We start from the raw sequence: 20815 nt of genomic DNA, 5'->3' as shown, positions 1-20815 counted from the left end.
CTTCATATATAACTCGCTCAGTTCCCATGCACCAGTCCAAGTCCGCACTCCATCACACTAGTTGAGGTAGGGTTGGGAGCCCCACAGTTGTTCAACATTGCACCGGGCTGCCATTAAACCCAAATTGCAAAACAGGGGTTGATATCTGGTACCTTCCCAGTCGCCCCATATACTCAAGATGCAAAACTTCCCTTCCTACTTCAGACTCAAGCATGTTACTGTGCCTGGGGATTGCACTCCTCCCTCCCAAAATGGCTGTAAGGTGGGATAGTCTCACGGTATGCGTAGAAAAGTTCCCCTCTGCCCACCGCCAAGGAGACATCCAGTGCAATCTATTCTACCAATTTTAGCCAGCAGCGTTTTGGTATAATAGATCATGTGTAGGATTTTTAACCTATCTCTTTAGGTCCTAGGAGCACCTTAGTCCACTTGTCATTGGAGAATTCTCCATGATCTCGTTCCCACAGCCTTCTCAATGCCTCTTGGCCACCCAGGAGGTTATTAATGAGCTTCCGATAAATTAGAGATATCGTCTTGCATCGCAGGGGCTACTCAAGTAGTCTGTCTTCCAGCAGATTGGCATCCGGTAGTTGAGTGCCTACAGAAAGCATTTAAACAATGCATGTCAGAGACTCAATTACCCCCAAACCTCCCCCTGGAGCACCATGTATACCTGGCTTGAAACTTCTTCATGGCCGTGTTAGCCCATATATCCTGAAGACCGCAGCATACTCCTCATTGGCGCCATTTGCTTTGTGACCCTCTAGTAGTCTGTTAATTTAGTCATCAACAGAGTTTATCCACACTCTAGTCCTTGTTCTTTTGTGCTTTGAGTTAGTTTTCTTTTATGGTGTTGTGTGGTAAGGGGGCCAGTATCTTTGATGTAGACAGGCGCCAACTGTATAGAAGCTCGGGGTCCAGAAACTACCCTTACCTGAACACGATCCCGGAATTAGTATTCTTGCCGTTGCCTTTTCCCCGATCTTTCACGGATTTCTCTCTCCCACTCGGCACTGGAGACGCACAGTGTAGCAGAACTTACTCTTTCCGCACCAATTTCTTGAGGTCTGTGGCCCTGCAACCTCTTCCTTCCTATGTCCTTAGAACTATTTTAATCCATAGCAGTGCCGCATGAAGTTGCAATAGTTCGCACAGCTTTTGTTTTGGTGATGGAAACGGTCTGAATAATACCCACAGTAAATACTAATCACTTGTATATAACCAGATGAAAGGTGAGTTGCTCTGTAAAGAGTTTGGAGAATCCTCGTTTAAGAAGCGCAATGGCATGTTGTTAGCCCTTCATATCTGATACCAAAATGGCAATTATTTATTTTTAGCTTGATTCTCCTTGTTCTGCTACCTTCTAGTGACTTTCTTTTTAGTTCATCCTTAAGGAGGAAGCGACCCAATAGAAGAGCATTCGGATCACATGGCTGGTACTTTCTGTTCGTCTGCTACACCACTTTCCTACCTGAGTTTAGCCATCGGAAGATGACATGTGAGAACCTTCACTGCTGAGAGGATAAGCTAGCTCCTAGCATTACATGAAAAGGAAAATCATGCATGGCACGTTGCCAATCAGCCTGCACTACTGTCAGCTCCTTGGAAGCCTCGAGACAGATTTAAGTATGGCCTGCATGAAGATAGCCTTTCCCTGTGCTGCGATCTGAACTTAAACAGACCACTATTTTCCCTTTTGTAGTACTAAACCCTGTAAGATAACTTGGAGAGCTTGGAAAGAAATATGGAGAATCAAGCGAAGGCATATGGGCGTCATTCCAGATTAACAAGAAGTAAAACAGGCTTTGAAGTGCTGGCTATTGTCCGTCAAATGCTGCACAAGCTGACACCTTTTGGATTCTAGCCCTCTGCCTTTTAATAAAGAATGTTAGACACATTTTTTTCTTTATAATAAGCATTTGCTAGAAATTATTGCTGGCATTTACAATATAACTATAATTAGATATCCAAGTATATTGTATTGCTATAGTGCAAACCTAGACAAACGCAGTGGAGTGTTATATAAGAGAAGCATAAAGTCAGTAGATTTGTGGACTGTATGTTTGTATGCCTCATCTCCATAATGGAAACCTAGTTGTACTGTTGCGTTCATGACTATTTCATAAATGTTGATTTCTCCCCTGATCTATAGCAGATCCAGCTGAACCTGAATAAGACAACAGGGGATTCAGATTTGAACATCATTTTTATGGGCTTCTTTACTTTACACTTGAGAAGCAGCTCATTTATTGTGAACTCTACCTTTTGCTCTTGTGGGCTTTACAATGACACTTAGGTAAATCCGGATGTTCTCTACTGTAAACTCTACCTTTTTGGCTGTTGTTGGCTTCTTAAGGACACTTAGTTAAGTCATTTATCTGTATTGGCCATAACATTTTGATTCTTAAATTATACCTGGCAACCTGTGGGAAAAACAATCCTTTGTTTTTTAGACACATACATTCAAAAAACAAAGAAGTCCTACATTGACAGTAGAGCTCGGAGAAACCTTGGCTCCATTAATACTGAATTGCAAGACGTACAACGAATCATGGTTGCAAATATTGAAGAGGTTCTACAAAGAGGAGAAGCTTTGTCAGGTAAAAATCATGCTTTACCTTTTATTGTAATGAATGGCTAATGTTAGTGAAGTGCATACTTATTTAATGGTATGTTTATCCTAAAGTAGGTAATCCTGCAAGTAAACCTCTAAAAGTGCAACAAACGTTAAAAATAATATATACGTTTGCATCTGTTGTTCAAATTTGGTAAAATACAAAATATTTTTCATTTCTTCTCTGTTAAGGTTAATTGAGTCTCACATTGCTGGCATGGCAATTGTTTTCTTTTTTAAATTACAATAAACTTGCTAAAATGTCTTTTTAAACATGAAAACAGTACATCTAATGGCTTGATTTAAAATTTTGTGTATTAACTTTCAAATTAGGCATGTGTGAAATAAAACACAACACTTGGGATAGTGCATAGAAGTCTAACATAAGTATAAAATAAAGATAGTCAACAAGCATTCTAAATAAGCAAAGCAATTGCTTTTTCAAAGAACCAAAGCTTCACCTGATCAACTGGAGCAGTCTCTAGGTATCAGTGCTTCATTTATAAACTTTTTCGCAATGCAAGTGAATGGAGTCGAGAACATGTGCTTATAGACAGGCACTAATGAACATGTCCCAGGATCTTCTTGTGGGAAGAATGCAAGAAGACCTTAGCTACTGATACAGCCAAAAGCTTGCTCCGCTAGTCTTTAAAATCCATGCCTCACTCTGCCAAATGCAGAACAAGGATACTCTTTGCTAGAATGGATCAGCAGAAATATGCAGTGTGCAACATGGAACTGCAAAACGAAATTATGTTTGAAATACATGTAAATGTGCAAAGATACTAAGGCCTTAGTGGTCTCAAGTAGATACGAAAATGAAATTGCCGTTGACTAATGAAATGTAACAGCACACTTTAATACGGGCATTTTGTATTTTTCTGTTAAAGATGTAAGCACGAACTAACATATCACATGTAGGTGATTTATTTTCCCGGGCCCTCCCTTTTTTGCCAGGAGGCGAGATCCCAACAGCAATTCAATAGCAAAAAAATTTATTACTTCAATTGTGATGTCTTCATTATCACATTTTTCGCCTTCCTCAATTGTACTCGGTGGATAAGCAGGGAAAACTCCTTTATTGTTGCATGCATGTTGAATGATGGCCTTCATCAGCTCATTTCATGTTATTATGATCAGAATGATTGAAATCACTATATCAACGATCTTCGATCCCCAGTTTTCGAATATTCCTGACACCAAAACCAGATGCCTCTCAAGTTAAAAATAAAGTTATTTTGAATCCTGGGTAATTTCTTCACATTATTGTTATTATTGTATGTCTGGCTTTGTATAATAAGTGAGGTGTTAAGAGGTGCATTGAAAACTCGGAGCCTACAATTGCACAGCCCCCTTCCCCCCCTCCCTTTGGCTTCCAAGAGGTAATCAAAGGTCATTTTATTTCACAAACGCATGGTTATCTGAGCATCTAAATGATCAGTTAACCCTAGAGAAATTGTGGTGGCATTGGTTACTACTTCCAGTGTCTTGGCATTACACAGGTTCATGGATGGTTGACAAATGGAATAGAGAAGAATCTGTTGATTTCAGAGCTCACTTATGGCTCTCCCACCAACTTTAGAGAGGATCATCCGCAGAATGTCTTTGCCATTTGGTGGGGGTGTAGTGGATGGTGGCTGCATGCCATGACCTGGCTCAGAGTCCCTTCCTCAACAGAATGACACATGTGAAGTATCCTAGGAATCCGATTAAAAGGTATGTGGACAGAATCTGGGAAACATGGGCAGTTTACCCAGAAAGCTACCCTTTTCAGGTCGAGTAATCAATAAGCATGATGGTGAGAGCCTAGCTGAGAGCAGATGTTGATCTCCTTTGCTCAATCAGTACTGTCTAGTTTTTATTCTGCGTCATCATCATTCTTGTCTACATCTGTAGAGTGAATGTCATTAAGCTACTAGGCTTCACTTTCTTTTTTCTTGCACCTTTGCCCCGCTTGTGCTGCAGAATTGTATACAACCAATGCAAAAGTCCTGGTTTGATGGACATACACTACTTGTTAACTAAGCTCTTCGCTGTCAGGATCCAAAACATCCAAATAAATTTAAATTCCCAGTGAATTTATTTTAGTGCAAAAGTTGAAATTTGTCTTTTAGGTTAGCCTTTTCAAATCCCCAAAAATTGTACTCACACAGAACTGCCTAACATTCTACTTTAAATACCGGAATAGATCTCTAGACAATGGCTAATGTTAGATTCTGGACATTGATAGGCACAGGTATTTACAAAATTGCATTCACAAGCCAGTAGTTCTGGATTTGGCAAGCCTGTTAGTTTTGTAGGTATATATAATATACTTTAAAAGTAATAAAACGTAATCCAGCAAGAGAAAGGCACGTAAAAAATAACATTCGTAAAAATAAATAAATATAATTGCCTTCCAGCTTCTATGCGAGGTGCACATTCACAAGAACAAAGTGTTATCACTGACAGTGAAGGGAATTACCAAAGGTCTGGGTGGGAGGATAACGTTATGTTCGATGGCATATGTTGCTGCAGATACACATGTTTCGCACAGTCCGCTGCCTGGTGTTGGGCTCGGAGTATTACAAGTTGTTTTTCTTCGAAGAAGTCTTTTTGGTCACGGGACCGAAGGACTCCTCCCTCTTCGGCTCCATTGCGCATGGGCGTCGACTCCATCTTAGATTGTTTTTTTCCGCTGTCGGGTTCGGACGTATTCCTTTTCGCTCCGTGTTTCGGTTCGGAAAGTTAGTCAGAATCTCGGAAGAAAGCGTCGGTATTGTTCCGTTCGGTATCGGGATAGTTAGGTACATCGACACCGATCATCGGAAGACTTTGGGGTAGCTTCGGGGCCTGGTCGGCCCGACCGCGTGCGACATCGAAGCCGATGGAACGGACCCCGTTTCGTTTCTGCCCAAAATGTCACAGTAAGTATCCTTATACAGATCAGCACTTGGTCTGTAACTTGTGCTTGTCCCCCGAGCACAAGGAGGATACCTGTGAGGCCTGTCGAGCCTTCCGGTCCAGAAAAACACTCCGGGACCGAAGAGCCAGGCGTCTACAAATGGCGTCCACGCCGACAAAACAACGTTTCGACGACGAAGAGGAAACATTCTCGCTTCCGGAATCAGAATCCGGAGACTCCGACGTCGAACAACAGCAACAAACAGTGAGTAAGACGTCGAAAATTAAAACCATCGAGAAGACAAAAGCCCAGGGGACGCCACTGCCAACAGGCCATGGCTCGACCCATAAAACCGGCGACCCGTCGAAGGCGCCGAAAAAGGGCACGCCCATAGCGAAGACACCGACTCCGCTCGAGGGACCGCCATGGAGCAACCTCGGAGCCGAGATAGCGGCTCCGAGAGGCAAAAACAAGATACCGGCACCGAAAAACATCGGCACCGAGACACACTGCCGAAAGCCACAAAAATTCTGTCGGTGCCGAAGCCGAAAAAAGATTCTCTCTCGGCGCCGAAAAGTTCCACACCTCCATCTTACACAGAGGAACAAGGAATAAGTGGCCAGATGCACAGATTTGGACAAGAGCTCCAAAGTGTAGAATCAGACTACACACAAAAGAGACTGTACATCCAGCAAGACACAGGGAAGATATCAACCCTTCCCCCAATAATGAGAAAAAGAAGGATCGGACTTCTCAAGGATGACGCACAACCACAAGCCAAAGTGGTTAAAAAAGTCACGCCTCCGCCCTCTCCACCACAACAGGCATCGCCGGCACAAACACCGCCACAAATGCACTCACCAGCGCAAACTACCATAAGTCAAGATAATCGGGATCAAGACGCTTGGGACCTATATGACACCCCAGTGCCGGACAATGATCCCGATTCATACCCCACAAAGCCGTCACCGCCAGAGGACAGTACCTCATACTCGCAACTGGTAGCTAGGGCAGCAGAATTCCACAATGTCCAACTGCATTCCGATCCTATAGAGGATGATTTTTTATTTAACACCCTCTCGGCTACACATAGCCAATATCAATGTCTCCCAATGCTACCAGGGATGTTACGGCACGCAAAACAAATTTTTGAAGAGCCCGTAAAATCAAGAGCCATCACCCCAAGGGTGGATAAGAAATACAAACCACCACCCACAGACCCAGTGCTTATTACTTCGCAGTTACCACCTGACTCCGTAGTAGTAGGGGCAGCTCGCAAAAGAGCAAATTCCCATACATCTGGCAACGCCCCACCTCCGGACAAAGAAAGCAGAAAATTTGATGCGGCAGGAAAAAGAGTAGCATCACAGGCAGCCAACCAGTGGCGCATCGCAAATTCTCAAGCGCTGCTGGCCCGATATGACCGCGCACACTGGGATGAGATGCAACTTCTCATAGACCATCTTCCCCAGGAATACCAAAAAAGGGCGCAGCAAATAGTTGAAGAGGGACAAACGATCTCAAACAATCAAATCCGCTCTTCAATGGACGCAGCCGATACTGCAGCGAGAACAGTCAACACTGCTGTCACCATAAGGAGACACGCTTGGCTCCGCACTTCAGGCTTCAAACCTGAAATCCAGCAGGCTGTCCTTAATATGCCCTTCAACGAGAAACAACTTTTTGGCCCTGAAGTGGACACAGCCATTGAAAAACTTAAAAAGGACACAGACACGGCCAAAGCCATGGGCGCACTCTACTCCCCGCAGACCACAGGCTCTTTTAGAAAAACTCCATTTAGAGGGGGGTTTCGTGGCCAACCCACAGACACCACCAGCCAACAAACAAGAACCACACCATATCAGGGTTCATTCCAAAGGGGAGGTTTCAGAGGATATAGAGGGGGTCAATTCCCAAGGAGTAGGGGAAGATTCCAGACTCCAAAAACACCTCCACCTAAACAGTGACTTTCAAGTCACACAACCCCTTCACTCAACACCAGTGGGGGGAAGACTAAGCCAATTCTACCAATCTTGGCAGCAGATTACAACAGACAATTGGGTATTAGCAATAATCCAACATGGCTATTGCATAGAATTCCACAAATTCACACCAACCATCCCTCCAAAAACACGCAAAATGTCACCACAACCTTTAGAACTTTTAGGACTAGAAGTTCAAGCACTACTGCAAAAGGATGCAATAGAGTTAGTACCAGTACAACAAAAAAACACAGGAGTTTACTCCCTGTACTTTCTAATTCCAAAAAAAGACAAAACATTAAGACCAATATTAGATCTCAGGACACTAAATACCTACATCATATCGGACCACTTTCACATGGTCACACTACAAGACATCATTCCACTGCTCAAACAGCAAGATTACATGACCACATTAGACCTAAAAGATGCGTACTTTCATATACCGATACACCCTTCTCACAGAAAGTACCTAAGGTTCGTATTCAAAGGAATACATTACCAATTCAAAGTGTTGACATTCGGAATAACAACTGCACCAAGAGTATTCACAAAATGTCTAGCAGTAGTAGCAGCACATATCAGGAGACAACAGATACATGTGTTTCCTTACCTAGACGATTGGCTAATTAAGACCAACACAGTAAAAAAGTGCACAAACGACACCACATATGTCATACAAACCCTTCACAAACTGGGTTTCTCCATCAACTATACAAAGTCACACCTCGAACCGTGTCAGACACAACAATATCTAGGGGCAACCATCAACACATCAAAAGGAATTGCCACTCCAAGTCCACAAAGAGTGCAAGCATTCCACAAGGTAATAAGTGCTATGTTTCCAAACCAAAAGGTACAAGCAAAATTTGTGCTAAAACTTCTAGGCATGATGTCATCATGCATAGCCATTGTCCCAAACGCAAAACTACACATGCGACCCTTACAACAGTGCCTAGCATCACAATGGTCACAGGCACAGGGTCAACTTCAAAATCTGGTGTTGGTAGACCGCCAAACATACCTCTCGCTTCTATGGTGGAACAGCAACAATTTAAACAAAGGGCGGACATTTCAGGACCCAGTGCCTCAATACGTTATAACAACAGATGCTTCCATGACAGGGTGGGGAGCACACCTCAATCACCACAGCATTCAAGGACAATGGGATGTACACCAAACAAAATTTCATATCAATTACCTAGAACTGTTAGCAGTATTTCTAGCGTTAAAAGCCTTTCAACCCATAATAACACACAAATACATTCTTGTCAAAACAGGCAACATGACAACAATGTATTATTTAAACAAACAAGGAGGAACACACTCAACACAATTGTGTCTCCTAACACAAAAAATATGGCAGTGGGCGATTCACAACAACATTCGCCTAATAGCACAATTTATTCCAGGGATCCTAAACCAACTAGCAGACAACCTTTCGCGAGACCACCAACAAGTCCACGAATGGGAAATTCACCCCCAAGTTCTGAACAAGTACTTTCAAATTTGGGGAACACCCCAGATAGATTTGTTCGCAACAAAAGAAAACGCAAAATGCCAAAACTTCGCATCCAGGTACCCACACCGCGAATCACAAGGCAATGCTCTATGGATGAGTTGGTCAGGGATATTTGCATACGTTTTTCCCCCTCTCCCTCTCCTTCTATATCTAGTAAACAAGTTGAGTCAAAACCAACTCAAACTCATACTGATAGCACCCACATGGGCAAGACAACCTTGGTATACAACTCTACTAGACCTTTCACTAGTACCGCATGTCAAACTACCCAACAGACCAGATCTGTTAACACAACACAAACAACAGATCAGGCATCCAAACCCAGCATCATTGAATCTGGCAATTTGGCTCCTGAAATCCTAGAATTCGGACACTTAGACCTCACACAAGAATGTATGGAGGTCATAAAACAAGCTAGAAAAGCTTCCACTAGACACTGCTATGCATCTAAGTGGAAAAGATTTGTTTGCTACTGCCATACCAATCAAATCCAACCATTGCATGCCTCTACAAAGGACATAGTGGGATACTTACTACATTTGCAAAAAGCGAATCTCGCTTTTTCATCTATAAAAATACACCTCGCAGCAATATCTGCTTACCTACAAACTACTCATTCATCGTCTCTATTTAGAATACCAGTTATTAAAGCATTCATGGAAGGGCTAAAAAGAATTATACCACCAAGAACACCACCAGTTCCTTCATGGAACCTTAACATCGTCTTAACAAGACTCATGGGTCCACCTTTCGAACCCATGCATTCCTGTGAAATGCAATATCTAACCTGGAAAGTCGCATTTCTCATTGCAATCACATCCCTCAGAAGAGTAAGTGAAATACAGGCATTTACCATACAAGAACCATTTATTCAAATACACAAAAATAAAATAGTTCTAAGAACAAATCCAAAATTTCTACCAAAAGTAATCTCACCATTCCATTTAAATCAAACAGTAGAATTGCCAGTGTTCTTCCCACAACCAGATTCCGTGGCTGAAAGGGCACTACATACATTAGACATCAAAAGAGCACTAATGTACTACATTGACAGAACAAAGCTAATCAGGAAAACAAAACAACTGTTCATAGCTTTTCAAAAACCACACATAGGAAATCCAATCTCTAAACAAGGCATTGCTAGATGGATAGTCAGATGTATTCAAACATGCTATCTTAAAGCCAAAAGAGAACTGCCTATTACACCAAAGGCACACTCAACCAGAAAGAAAGGTGCTACAATGGCATTTCTAGGAAACATTCCTATGAGCGAAATATGTAAGGCTGCAACCTGGTCTACGCCTCATACATTTACTAAACACTACTGTGTAGACGTACTAAATGCACAACAAGCTACAGTGGGCCAAGCTGTACTAAGAACATTATTCCAAACTACTTCAACTCCTACAGGCTAAACCACCGCTTTTAGGGGAGGTAACTGCTTTATAGTCTATGCGAAACATGTGTATCTGCAGCAACATATGCCATCGAACTGAAAATGTCACTTACCCAGTGTACATCTGTTCGTGGCATTAGTCGCTGCAGATTCACATGTGCCCTCCCGCCTCCCCGGGAAGCCTGTAGCCGTTTAGAAGTAGATCTTAAATCTTAAACATTTGTACATTTGTAAATAATTATTATAAACTTTTTATGTACATACGTATTCACTCCATTGCATGGGCACTATTTATAGCAAACAACTCCATCCTCACCCTCTGCGGGGAAAACAATCTAAGATGGAGTCGACGCCCATGCGCAATGGAGCCGAAGAGGGAGGAGTCCTTCGGTCCCGTGACCAAAAAGACTTCTTCGAAGAAAAACAACTTGTAATACTCCGAGCCCAACACCAGGCAGCGACTGTGCGAAACATGTGAATCTGCAGCGACTAATGCCACGAACAGATGTACACTGGGTAAGTGACATTTTCAATATATTTGTTTATTATTTTTTTTTTTCTCTCTTAAACACACGGCTGGCGAGACCGACCCAAAAAGGCAATTGGTGCTTAATGCTAAAGTTTCTGTACATGAATGTTTCAAGGTAAATCTATGTGAGTCGGTGGGTTAATAAAGTTCTCTGCATATATTGCACGCCTTTCTTTAATGCATTTTTCTGTAATGTTCAAAATATTTGCAACCCTGGCTCTGTTGCTACTAAATTGTGTTTATAATTAGTGTGACTGTTATTCGCTGCAAAGGATTGTATTTGCAAATTGCCATCATTTCATCATAGTTTAATAACTTACAAACCCGTTTGCTCCAACAGCATTAGATTCCAAAGCCAGCAGCTTGTCAAGTTTGTCCAAGAAGTACCGCCAAGATGCAAAGTACTTGAACATGCGTTCCACATACGCAAAACTTGCTGCTGTAGCTGTGTTTTTTATCATGTTAATAGTGTATGTGCGCTTCTGGTGGCTGTGAGTTCGATCTGCATTGCTTCATGGAACAACGAAAACGGCATATGGAGGGCTGAGTCAACAGAGATGCACATCGGATTCAAATAAAACTACCAGCTACTCCTCTATCATCGTGACTTCATTGAAACATTAATCCATTTTATTCATTGGCTTAGTCCAAAAAGCAGCTTGTGAAATTGCCTTTCTTTTTTAAATGTCTGACTCTTTGAAATCGTGAAGACTGTTTAAAAAAGAGCGTTGCTTTGAATCACCAAGAAATAGCTATTAAAATAAGTTTCAACTAATGTTTAGAGCCACATGCAGCAGTAAATGCTTGGCACTAAGGTAACCGTGATTAGAGTGATTGTGTAAAATATGCAAACCTGACAGTAACGTCTACTGCTGAATCTTTGTGGACTGTTAGACTACTACAGCCGAAGGATTATATATACACATTTTGATGCATTTGTCGCACTTGTGTTAAACTACAGCTCTTAATTTTTTTCTGATCCTTGGTAGCTTGGATTGCATTACAGCTGGATGAAAATGCCTTTTTGTTTTTTTAACACTGCACGAAATCTCCTGCCTCTATGAAGCACTGTGATATTAATAGAAAAGTTATTTCGTATCCCTGTCATGCTTGAAACATCGTTTTTTGTTAAAACAAATGTACTTTTTTGAGAAAGAGAATGAACATTTTCAATCTGGCCCAATTTCTTCGTACTGTGTAACAATTAGCACCTTAAAGCAGCAGTTCTACCTGGTGCTTAAAAAATAATCACATGATATTTTGCTTATGTTTATCGCTGTATCTGCCTTTACATTACAACCCACTCTTCTTTTTACCATGTTTACTAAATGTATTTAAGCTTAGTAGTTTTGCACCTAAGAGATCGATAAAGGGCATCTTAGTTATCTGGTCTACTCTCACCAATGTCTTCAAAAACATTAGGAGGGATAAAGGATTTGTAGAACCTCTGGTTTAATGAAAATTGTTGCAGTGCATTTGAAAATCTCTTAATTGGGGCACCCGCGAAGATGAAATATTGTATTTATGCTCATTGTGGTGTTATCAACAGATAACAGTTGTTTATTAGAACTGCTTTAAGTAATTGAAGGTTTGGAGAGAAAGGTATTTGGTTTGATCACTATCAGAATAGGAATGGTATTAGTAACAATCGCATAGCTTACAGTAACGATGTAAGTGCAGTAAATAACTACTGGAAAAATGTGAAACCATTGATGGGATACAAACGTTAATGGGTCCATGCGTGAAGAAAGAATGCCCAGTTGTGAATGTAGTACGTCTGAACATCTATGACAAAGACAGAACTAGAGTGCAGTTGTTTCTATGCAGCACGCCGAACAATTATGTGCCCCTTACACGATCTGTAATCTTTGGATCCCTCCATTTTGCACTTTTCAGGTAACAATAGAAATTGTAGTCTTATCTGGCAGCATTATAGCTTGTACCGTTCTTTATACGTTTTAAATGTTCCTGCTCAAACCAATTTTATTTTACTACAGCACCTTCTGATCACTGTCACAAAAAGGTATCCAAAACCCTGAAGAACAAATTTGAAACTACATTATTGTCAGTGCCCTGAGGTTGTTGACCTGAGGTGCAGCTGTGTTTTTTGTAGTTGAAGGAGGAACCAGGTACAGTAATTAATAGGGAGAGTTCGTAAAGGTACATGAGCACTAAAGTGGTAGGAGTTGAAGTGAAACAAGTTCATCCCTTCTTGAAACTTTACATTCTGTTGCTTTTTTCTGTTGTAAACAATTGTACTTTTTAATTTCTGGTAAATGTAGTTGCTGAAGAGGATCTCAATTTTATAATTAAAAAAAGAAACCAACACTTCCTTTATCACTTTATAAAACGTTTTCGTATGCAGTTCATGCACCAGAATCAGGACACTGACTAGTACTGAAATAAACGAATATAAAGAGTTACATCGTTTTGTTTGTTTTCTCAGCAGTCACAATAATTGACACTGTAATTCCCGAAAATTGTTTTGAAAGTCTTCAGTTAATTTTACAGACTATCAAAGGTTTTACTCAAGCTTTTAATCATCGCCTTTAAACCTTGTTGGATTGCTTAATGCTACACTACTCCCTCTAGCTAGAAAAACTGGCCCTGATTTTTTCTTCTCGTACACTACTTCTCTGTGTGACATCGACGTCTGATTTGGATAATCCTACAACCACTATTCAGAGGATACCCAATTCTTTTCATTTACTTAAAACTGTCATTCACACATTAGGGCCTCTTTCTGTTTCACAGCGACCTGGCAAGGGACATCTCTTTGCTCTTTAATGCTAAAAACCTCTACAACTGAAATCGTCTACTTTACAGACTCCACTGCACAAAGCATGCTGTCTAGCCCAGTTATTTTCTCTCTCTTCATCTCCCTTTGCCAGAAACCCTTGAGCACTCGTAACTCGATCATGCAGCTGGAGGCATTCATCTCGACAACTGCAACAGGTTTCTATACGACACGTTTGCAAAATGTATCCTCCTTATTCTTCCCTGCCAAAACCTTATTGAATTCACTAGTTATAAGTAAAATCTAATTTTGCAACAGATTCCTCTTTGGCCTATCCTTTTACTCATTTGCTATGCTAGGTGAATTTCTGACTTCACCCCATGAATTTTCTGCAATCTTTCTCGATCATTTTCAGTTTTGTGAGCTTTGACATTAATAAGTAGTCTCAGACTCAAACTCTCGACCCTTGTCTTCGTTGGCACTTCTCCAAAATACCTATCCTAAAACCTCTATTTCCTTATGCTTGAGATCTCGTTCAGCTAGTCAAACCCAACTTGCCATTATTAAGTCACTATAAGCTGGGCTGAGATCACTACCCTTCAATCTGCTTTGACCCTTTAAATCAAACTCACTCACAGCCAATTTTATAGCAGTCACCTTGATCACTTGTTCCACAACGTACTCAATACACTCGTCCTCTTTCCTGACCAGATAATGACTAACTGTAGGAGGCTGGCCTAGTTTGTAGTGGGTACCAAAGGTACTTACACCTTACACCAGTTCCAGCTATCCCTTATTAGTGAAATGTAGTCAGTGTCTAGAAGCCAGGCTCTCTACAGGTAGCTGTAGGTGAGCCGCCAAGGCTTATCTAGGAGACATGCAAAGCTCATGCAATACCACTGTAGTCACACAGTATTCACATACATGAAAGAAAACACTCAGTGTTACAAAAATAAAGGTGCTTTATTTTAGTCACACAATGCCAAAAATACTTTTGAGACTATACTCCCTTAGGATTTAAGTAAATTACACAATATATACACTAGTAACCAAAACAGGTAAGTTAATAAAAGAGTGCAAACAGTGAAAATCACAATAGGTTGCAATGGGCCTAGGGGGAACACAAACAATATACTAAAATAGTGGAATGCGAAAGTCAGTTTCCCACCTAGGCAAGTGTAGTGTGTAGAGGGGCGCTGGGAGTGTAAGAAAACACCAAAGTTAAGAAATGTACCTCACCCCGGAGCCCAGGAAAGCAGGAGTAAAACACAGCACAAGAAGTTGTGATAGAAGATTATGCAAGAACCAAAAGAGACTGCAAGACGCCAACAATGGATTCCTGGACCTGAAGATCTGTGGAAGAAAGGGACCAAGTCCAAAAAGCACTGAAGAGTCCAGGGGGAACAGGAGCCCCTCTTAGCCCAGACGAAGGTGCAAAAGATGAACCACTGGTGAGAAGACGAGGTCAGTATTGCACCAAAGAAGACAGATGCAGGTTCCTGGTTGGTGCAGAAGATGTCCCACGCTGGCTGAAAGAATGCAGTCTGGTGTGCTTTGCTGGATTCCGCCAACAAGCCTTGGCACACGCAAAGTACGCAGTTAGCGGAAAATGGTGCTGCCTGGGACCAGGAGGGACCTGGTGGCCTCTACCCAGGAGGGGTAGGCAGAGGGGGCTCTCAGCAACTCAGAGAGTCCTCAGAAGACCAGGCAGCGTGCACAGGAGTCCCACAGCACAGGGACAAAAATGATGCAAATGGTGGCCCACGCAGCACGACACAAAGGATTCCCATGCCGCTGGAGACCACTCAGGAAGCTGTGCGTTGCAGGACGGAGTGCTGGGGGCCTAAGCTGTGCTGTGCTCAAACAACTTCTTGGAAGGTCGCACACAAGCCTTGGCAACTGTAAGTCATGCAGTGCACGGGGGTAATGTCTTGCGTAGGGAGGCAAGCTCTTACCTCCACCAAAGTTGGACAGCTGGAAGTTAGGAATGTCGGAGTCACTTTAGTCCACCACCTGTGTCGCTGGATCCACACCTGTCGTCTGGAAAGGGTACCCAGGCCACCGGTCGTCCCTGCAGAGAGGTGCCTGCTGAAGCAGGGAAGTGACTCCGTCACTGCACAAGAGATTCCTTTGGTTCTTTTGGTGCAGACTAAAGATAGGCAGTCCTTGGAGGATGCACGACCTTGAAACTGTTCCAGTTGCTGGCAGGAGCTGAAGATACAATGTTGCAGAAATCGTCTTAGCTTCTTTGTTGCAGTTTTGTAGAGTTCCTGGAGCAGTCAGCAGTTGATCCGTCTGTAGAAGATGAAGTAAAGGATGCAGAAGATTCCTGCTGGAGTCATGCAATCTGAATCTGAAGAAACACCCAGAGGAGAGACCCTAAATAGCCCTGAGAGGGGTATTGGTTACCTATCCAGGTAAGCACCTATCAGGAGGGGTCTCTGATGTCACCTGCTGGTACTGGTCACTCAGATGCTCCCAGAGTGCCCCACCAACTTGGAATCCAAGATGGCAAAACCCAGGGACACTCTGGAGGAGCTCTGGGCACCACCCCTGGGGTGTTGATGGACAGGGGAGTGGTCACTCCCCTTTCCTTTGTCCAGTTTTGCACCAGAGCAGAGACTGGGGGTCCCTGAACCAGTGTAGACTGGATTATGCAAGGAGGGCACCATCTGTGCCCTTCAGAGCATTTACAGAGGCTCTGGAACGATACCGCTCCCATGCCTGTAACACCTATTTCCAAAGGGAGAGGGTGTAACACCCCTCTCCTAAAGGAAATGCATTGTTCTGCCTTCCTAGTATTGAGCTGCTCAAGCCCCAGGAGGACAGAAGCCTGTCTGTGAGGTGGCAGCAGCTGGGGCTACAGTGGAAACCTCAGAAAGCTGGTATGGCAGTACTGGGGGTCCACTGTGGATCCCCCAAAGTGCATAAGATTGTGCAACCAATACTGCAATCAGTATTGCGGTACAATTCTCAGTTGTTAGACACCTTACTTGGCCATATTTGGAGTTACCATTGCAAAGCTGTGCATATTTATTGACCTATGTACATTCCTGTAATGTAATACACAGTCAGGGTTCGTATGAGGTCATGTACACATGCACGTGCATGTTAAGAATTTCCTGGTGTTATCTTTCATGTTTGTTATTGTTTGAATATGTGTGCTGGCTCGCGGTGTTTAACTCCCTGTGCGTTCCGAATGTGAAATTGACAGTTTTCACTCGGAAGGCACAGGAAGAGGTCGTTACGCTGTGGGCTCCTATTTTTAGTAAGAATAAACTTTAATTCGAAGTTTAACCTCACTCTGCTTCCGAACAATTTATTTATTACCTTGTACTTTTCATCTGGCGACGAGCGAGGTACTTGGTAATGTTCAGGAGCCCACCAGCCCTTCTTTCCTCTACGGTGTTGATTCACTTCATTTGCTTCAAGGATTTTGTCCACCTTTGTTGGAGCCTATGATTCGGGTGATTTATTGCGGACTCGAGTGAGGTGATTTTCAATATATTTGTCTGGATTAGGGGATTTACTCCTCTCTACATCGTGAGGCAACTTTAGCGGCCATATTAGATGAGTATTGAGTATTTGGTGAAGTGGTTTAGACTAATTTTAAATGTCAAGAAATCAGCAAATGCGAGTCTGTTCCATTTTTAAGCGTTTTTTTTTGTGACGCTTATGTTTATTGCCATTTTGCGTTGGATCCAGTATTAAGAAGAAGTCTCAATTTTCATTTTTTAAAGAAGTCATTACATTTTTTTTTTTAAACCAGATTTTACAAATATTTATATATTTGTAGTTATGGCTTCTTCTCAACAAGTTATTCAACTTCCTTCATTTTTACCTCTACCTGGGAAACCTAAAATACCATGGAGAATTTGGTATCGCTCATTTGAAAATTATTTAATCGCTATTGATGCTGAAAATTATACTCCTAAAAGAAAACTGGCAGTATTGTTTGGTTATCTTGGCACAGAAGGTCAACAAATTTTTGATAACTTACCTGTTGTGACACCTACATCTGGAGATGGAGATAATTGGTCTGTGTATACGGAAGCAGTAGAAAGGTTAAATAAAAAATTTCTGGAAGAGCCAAACGTGATGCTGGAGCGTTTCAATTTCATGAAAAGGAAACAAGAAGTGGACGAGACTGTGGAGGAGTACATTTCAGCTCTGAGAAATTTGGCTGCAAATTGTAATTTTGGTTCAGCGCTAGATACCTACATCAGAGATCAATTTGTGTACAGTTGTTTCTCTAAGAAAATACAAGAGAGGATTTTAAGCTGCAGGGATCCTCTTCTTTCTGAAGTAATTGATATGGCGAAAAGCATTGAAAGAGCAATGGTTTCATCAAAATGTATTTCTTCTGTGTCTTCTAGTAACTGTGTGATTAATTCCATCCAAGGTTCTGATTCAATTAATGTGCTTGCGCTCAAAAATAACTTTGTCAAACCGGTATATAAAAAAACAAATTTAATATGTTTCAGATGTGGTTCTACTTCGCATGTAGGCAACAGTCCTAAATGTCCGGCTTTAGGAAAAAAATGTATTAAGGGTCACAAAATAGGTCATTTTCAATCTGTGTGTAGAGGTAAGAGTGTACTTCAAGTTAGTAGTGTTCAAATGCATGATGACATCGTCACTCTGCAAAATGATTTTGATAAGATGGTTTTAACCGTTGAGTCTGCTGTTTCTATTCAACCAGGTTTCAAGTATAAAGGTCCTTTTTGTGAAGTTATCATTGCTAATTGCTACACATTGAGTATGATGGCTGATTCTGGTGAACCAGTCTCTATTATCTCGGATCAGCTTTATTACGCTCAATGGTCTGATAAGTTTCATTTGCATAAAACTGATATTTCTCCAAAGGCATATGGGGACAATGATATCGATATGTTAGGATTTTTCATTGAAACCTTGTCATGTTTGGGTAGACAAATTACGTCTAAAATTTATGTAGCTGTCAAAGGCAAAAATATTTTGGGCTGGCAAGACTTAGCTAAGATGGGTTTGAAACTTGTTCCCGGTTCTGAGAAACCTGTACAAGTCAATGACACTCAGATTTCTTACATTGGTGATACTATTGATGATTGTGCTTTAAAATCACTGCTAGATGATTTTCAAGATGTTTTTAACTCTAAAATTGGAAAAATAGACAAGTTTGAGCATGTGATAAAATTGAAGCAGAATGTTATTCCTGTAGCTCATAAGGTCAGAGCTGTTCCGTTAAGTGTGAGAGAGGATCTAAAAAAAAATTGGATGATTTGATCCGTGAAGGTATAATTACTACCACTGATGCTTCTGAGTGGGTCAGTCCTATTGTTCTTGTGCGCAAAAAGGGTGGCGAGATTCGTTTGTGCGCTGACCTGAGATCTCTTAACAAGAATATCTTAGTTGATTGTCACCCTTTACCAAAGATTCAAGATCTTCTTACAAATATTGGTACTGCAAAATATTTTAGTTTATTGGATCTTAAATCTGCATATCACCAAATACCTTTAGCACCAGAGTCAACTGATCTCACTACGTTTGTGACTCCATTTGGAGCATATACGTTTTTGAGATTGCCTTTTGGGTTGGCTTCTGCTGCCAGTGTCTTTAAAAAATTTATGGATTACATATTGAAAGGAATTGAAGGAGTGCAGGCTTACCAAGATGATGTACTCATTTTTTCAAACTCTATTGCTGAACATCTTGTCATTCTAAGAAAAGTTTTGAACTTGTTCAAAAAAGTTGGTATCACTTTAGGACTTAAAAAGTGTAAATTTCTAACTAATAAGTTGGATTATTTAGGTCATTCCATTTCTTCAGAGGGCATTAAACCTAAGGTATCACTTACTCAAGCCATCACTGAAGTTGATCCTCCAAATGATAAAGATACACTTAGGTCGTTTCTGGGCATGACAGAATATTATTCACGATTTGTTCCAGGATATGCTCAAGTAGTACAACCTCTACGGTCGTTGCTTAAAAAGGGCATATCTTTTGTTTGGGACAGTTCTTGCGATCAAGCTTTCAATGATATCAAACAATTGATTATAAAGGCACCAGTTTTATCATCATATATTTCGGGTCATAAATGTACCATCACGGTTGATGCTAGTCAAAAAGGGTTGGGTGCTGTTCTTTGTCAGTGGGTGTCAGGGCAGGAACATACCATCGGATTTGCTTCCAGGAGTTTAAAGCTGGCAGAATCTCACTATAGTACAATTGAAAGAGAAGCTCTTGCGTGTTCTTGGGCTGTTGAAAAGTTCAAAACTTTTATATGGGGTACTCGATTTGAAATCTTTACAGACCATAAACCGTTATTACATTTGTTAAATGGAAATGGAACTGGTAAAGCGTCTTCCAGATTGGTTAGGTTACTTTCTCGGCTACAAGAGTTCAATTTTGAAATTAAGTATATTTCTGGAGGTCGAAATGTCAGGGCGGACTGCCTGTCCAGAATGCCACTACAAAGTGTTGGTTTAGATGATGATAATGATGAAACAGAAGCAGTTGTGGCAATCATTGAGGATGTTTTGGACTCTGTGGGTAGTATTCAATATAAAGATTGGATGGATGCATCTCAAAAGGATGCAGTTTTGCAGAAAGCAATAAGTTATGTAAGCAAAGGGTGGCCAAAAGAACACTCTTTGCCTGACTCTTTAAAACCCTTTGCCCAAATTTCAGCTGAACTTTCATTAGTAGAAGGAGTTTTGATGCGTGCTGACCTTTGTATTCCACCAGCATCTTTACGCAGTAGTTTAATTGAGTCTGCTCATCAAGGGCACCTAGGTATTGGAGGAACTTGTAGAATCTTAAAAGAATATTTTTGGTGGCCTTCAATGGATAAGATGGTGTCTCAATGGATTGACAAATGTGAAACTTGCTTGTTATCTGATAAACACTGTAAAACTTCACAGACACCATTACATTGCGTTCCGGTCCCTGTTGAGTCTTGGAACAAAATTGCATTGGATATTGCAGGTCCTTTTGATTTGCTACCCCATGAACAAAGATTTCTTATGGTAATGGTTGACTACTATTCTAAATGGGTTTATTTTGAGTTCACTTATACGCCCAACACAGCCTCTGTGATAAAGTTTTTACACAGGATTTTTAATATTGAGGGGGCACCAAAAGAATTGGTTACTGATAATGGCTCACATTTC

At 41.4% G+C, this 20815-nt stretch overlaps 1 protein-coding gene across 1 annotated transcript in view; it reads left to right on the top strand.

Annotated features, from left to right (window-relative positions):
* SEC22B (SEC22 homolog B, vesicle trafficking protein) overlaps nt 1–13350 on the top strand; it is a 259272-nt gene extending 245922 nt beyond the window's left edge. Inside the window, exons 4-5 of the mRNA XM_069231074.1 lie at nt 2454–2600; nt 11268–13350. Coding sequence (XP_069087175.1) covers nt 2454–2600; nt 11268–11422 — 302 coding nt within the window. The 3' untranslated portion in view covers nt 11423–13350. The remainder of the gene's footprint in view (nt 1–2453; nt 2601–11267) is intronic.
* The last annotated feature ends 7465 nt before the right edge of the window (nt 13351–20815 follow it).

This window comes from Pleurodeles waltl, chromosome 4_2 (assembly GCF_031143425.1).
Source record: "Pleurodeles waltl isolate 20211129_DDA chromosome 4_2, aPleWal1.hap1.20221129, whole genome shotgun sequence".
Taxonomy (NCBI): Eukaryota; Metazoa; Chordata; class Amphibia; order Caudata; family Salamandridae; genus Pleurodeles; species Pleurodeles waltl.
This window is presented reverse-complemented; position numbering and strand designations above follow the sequence as displayed.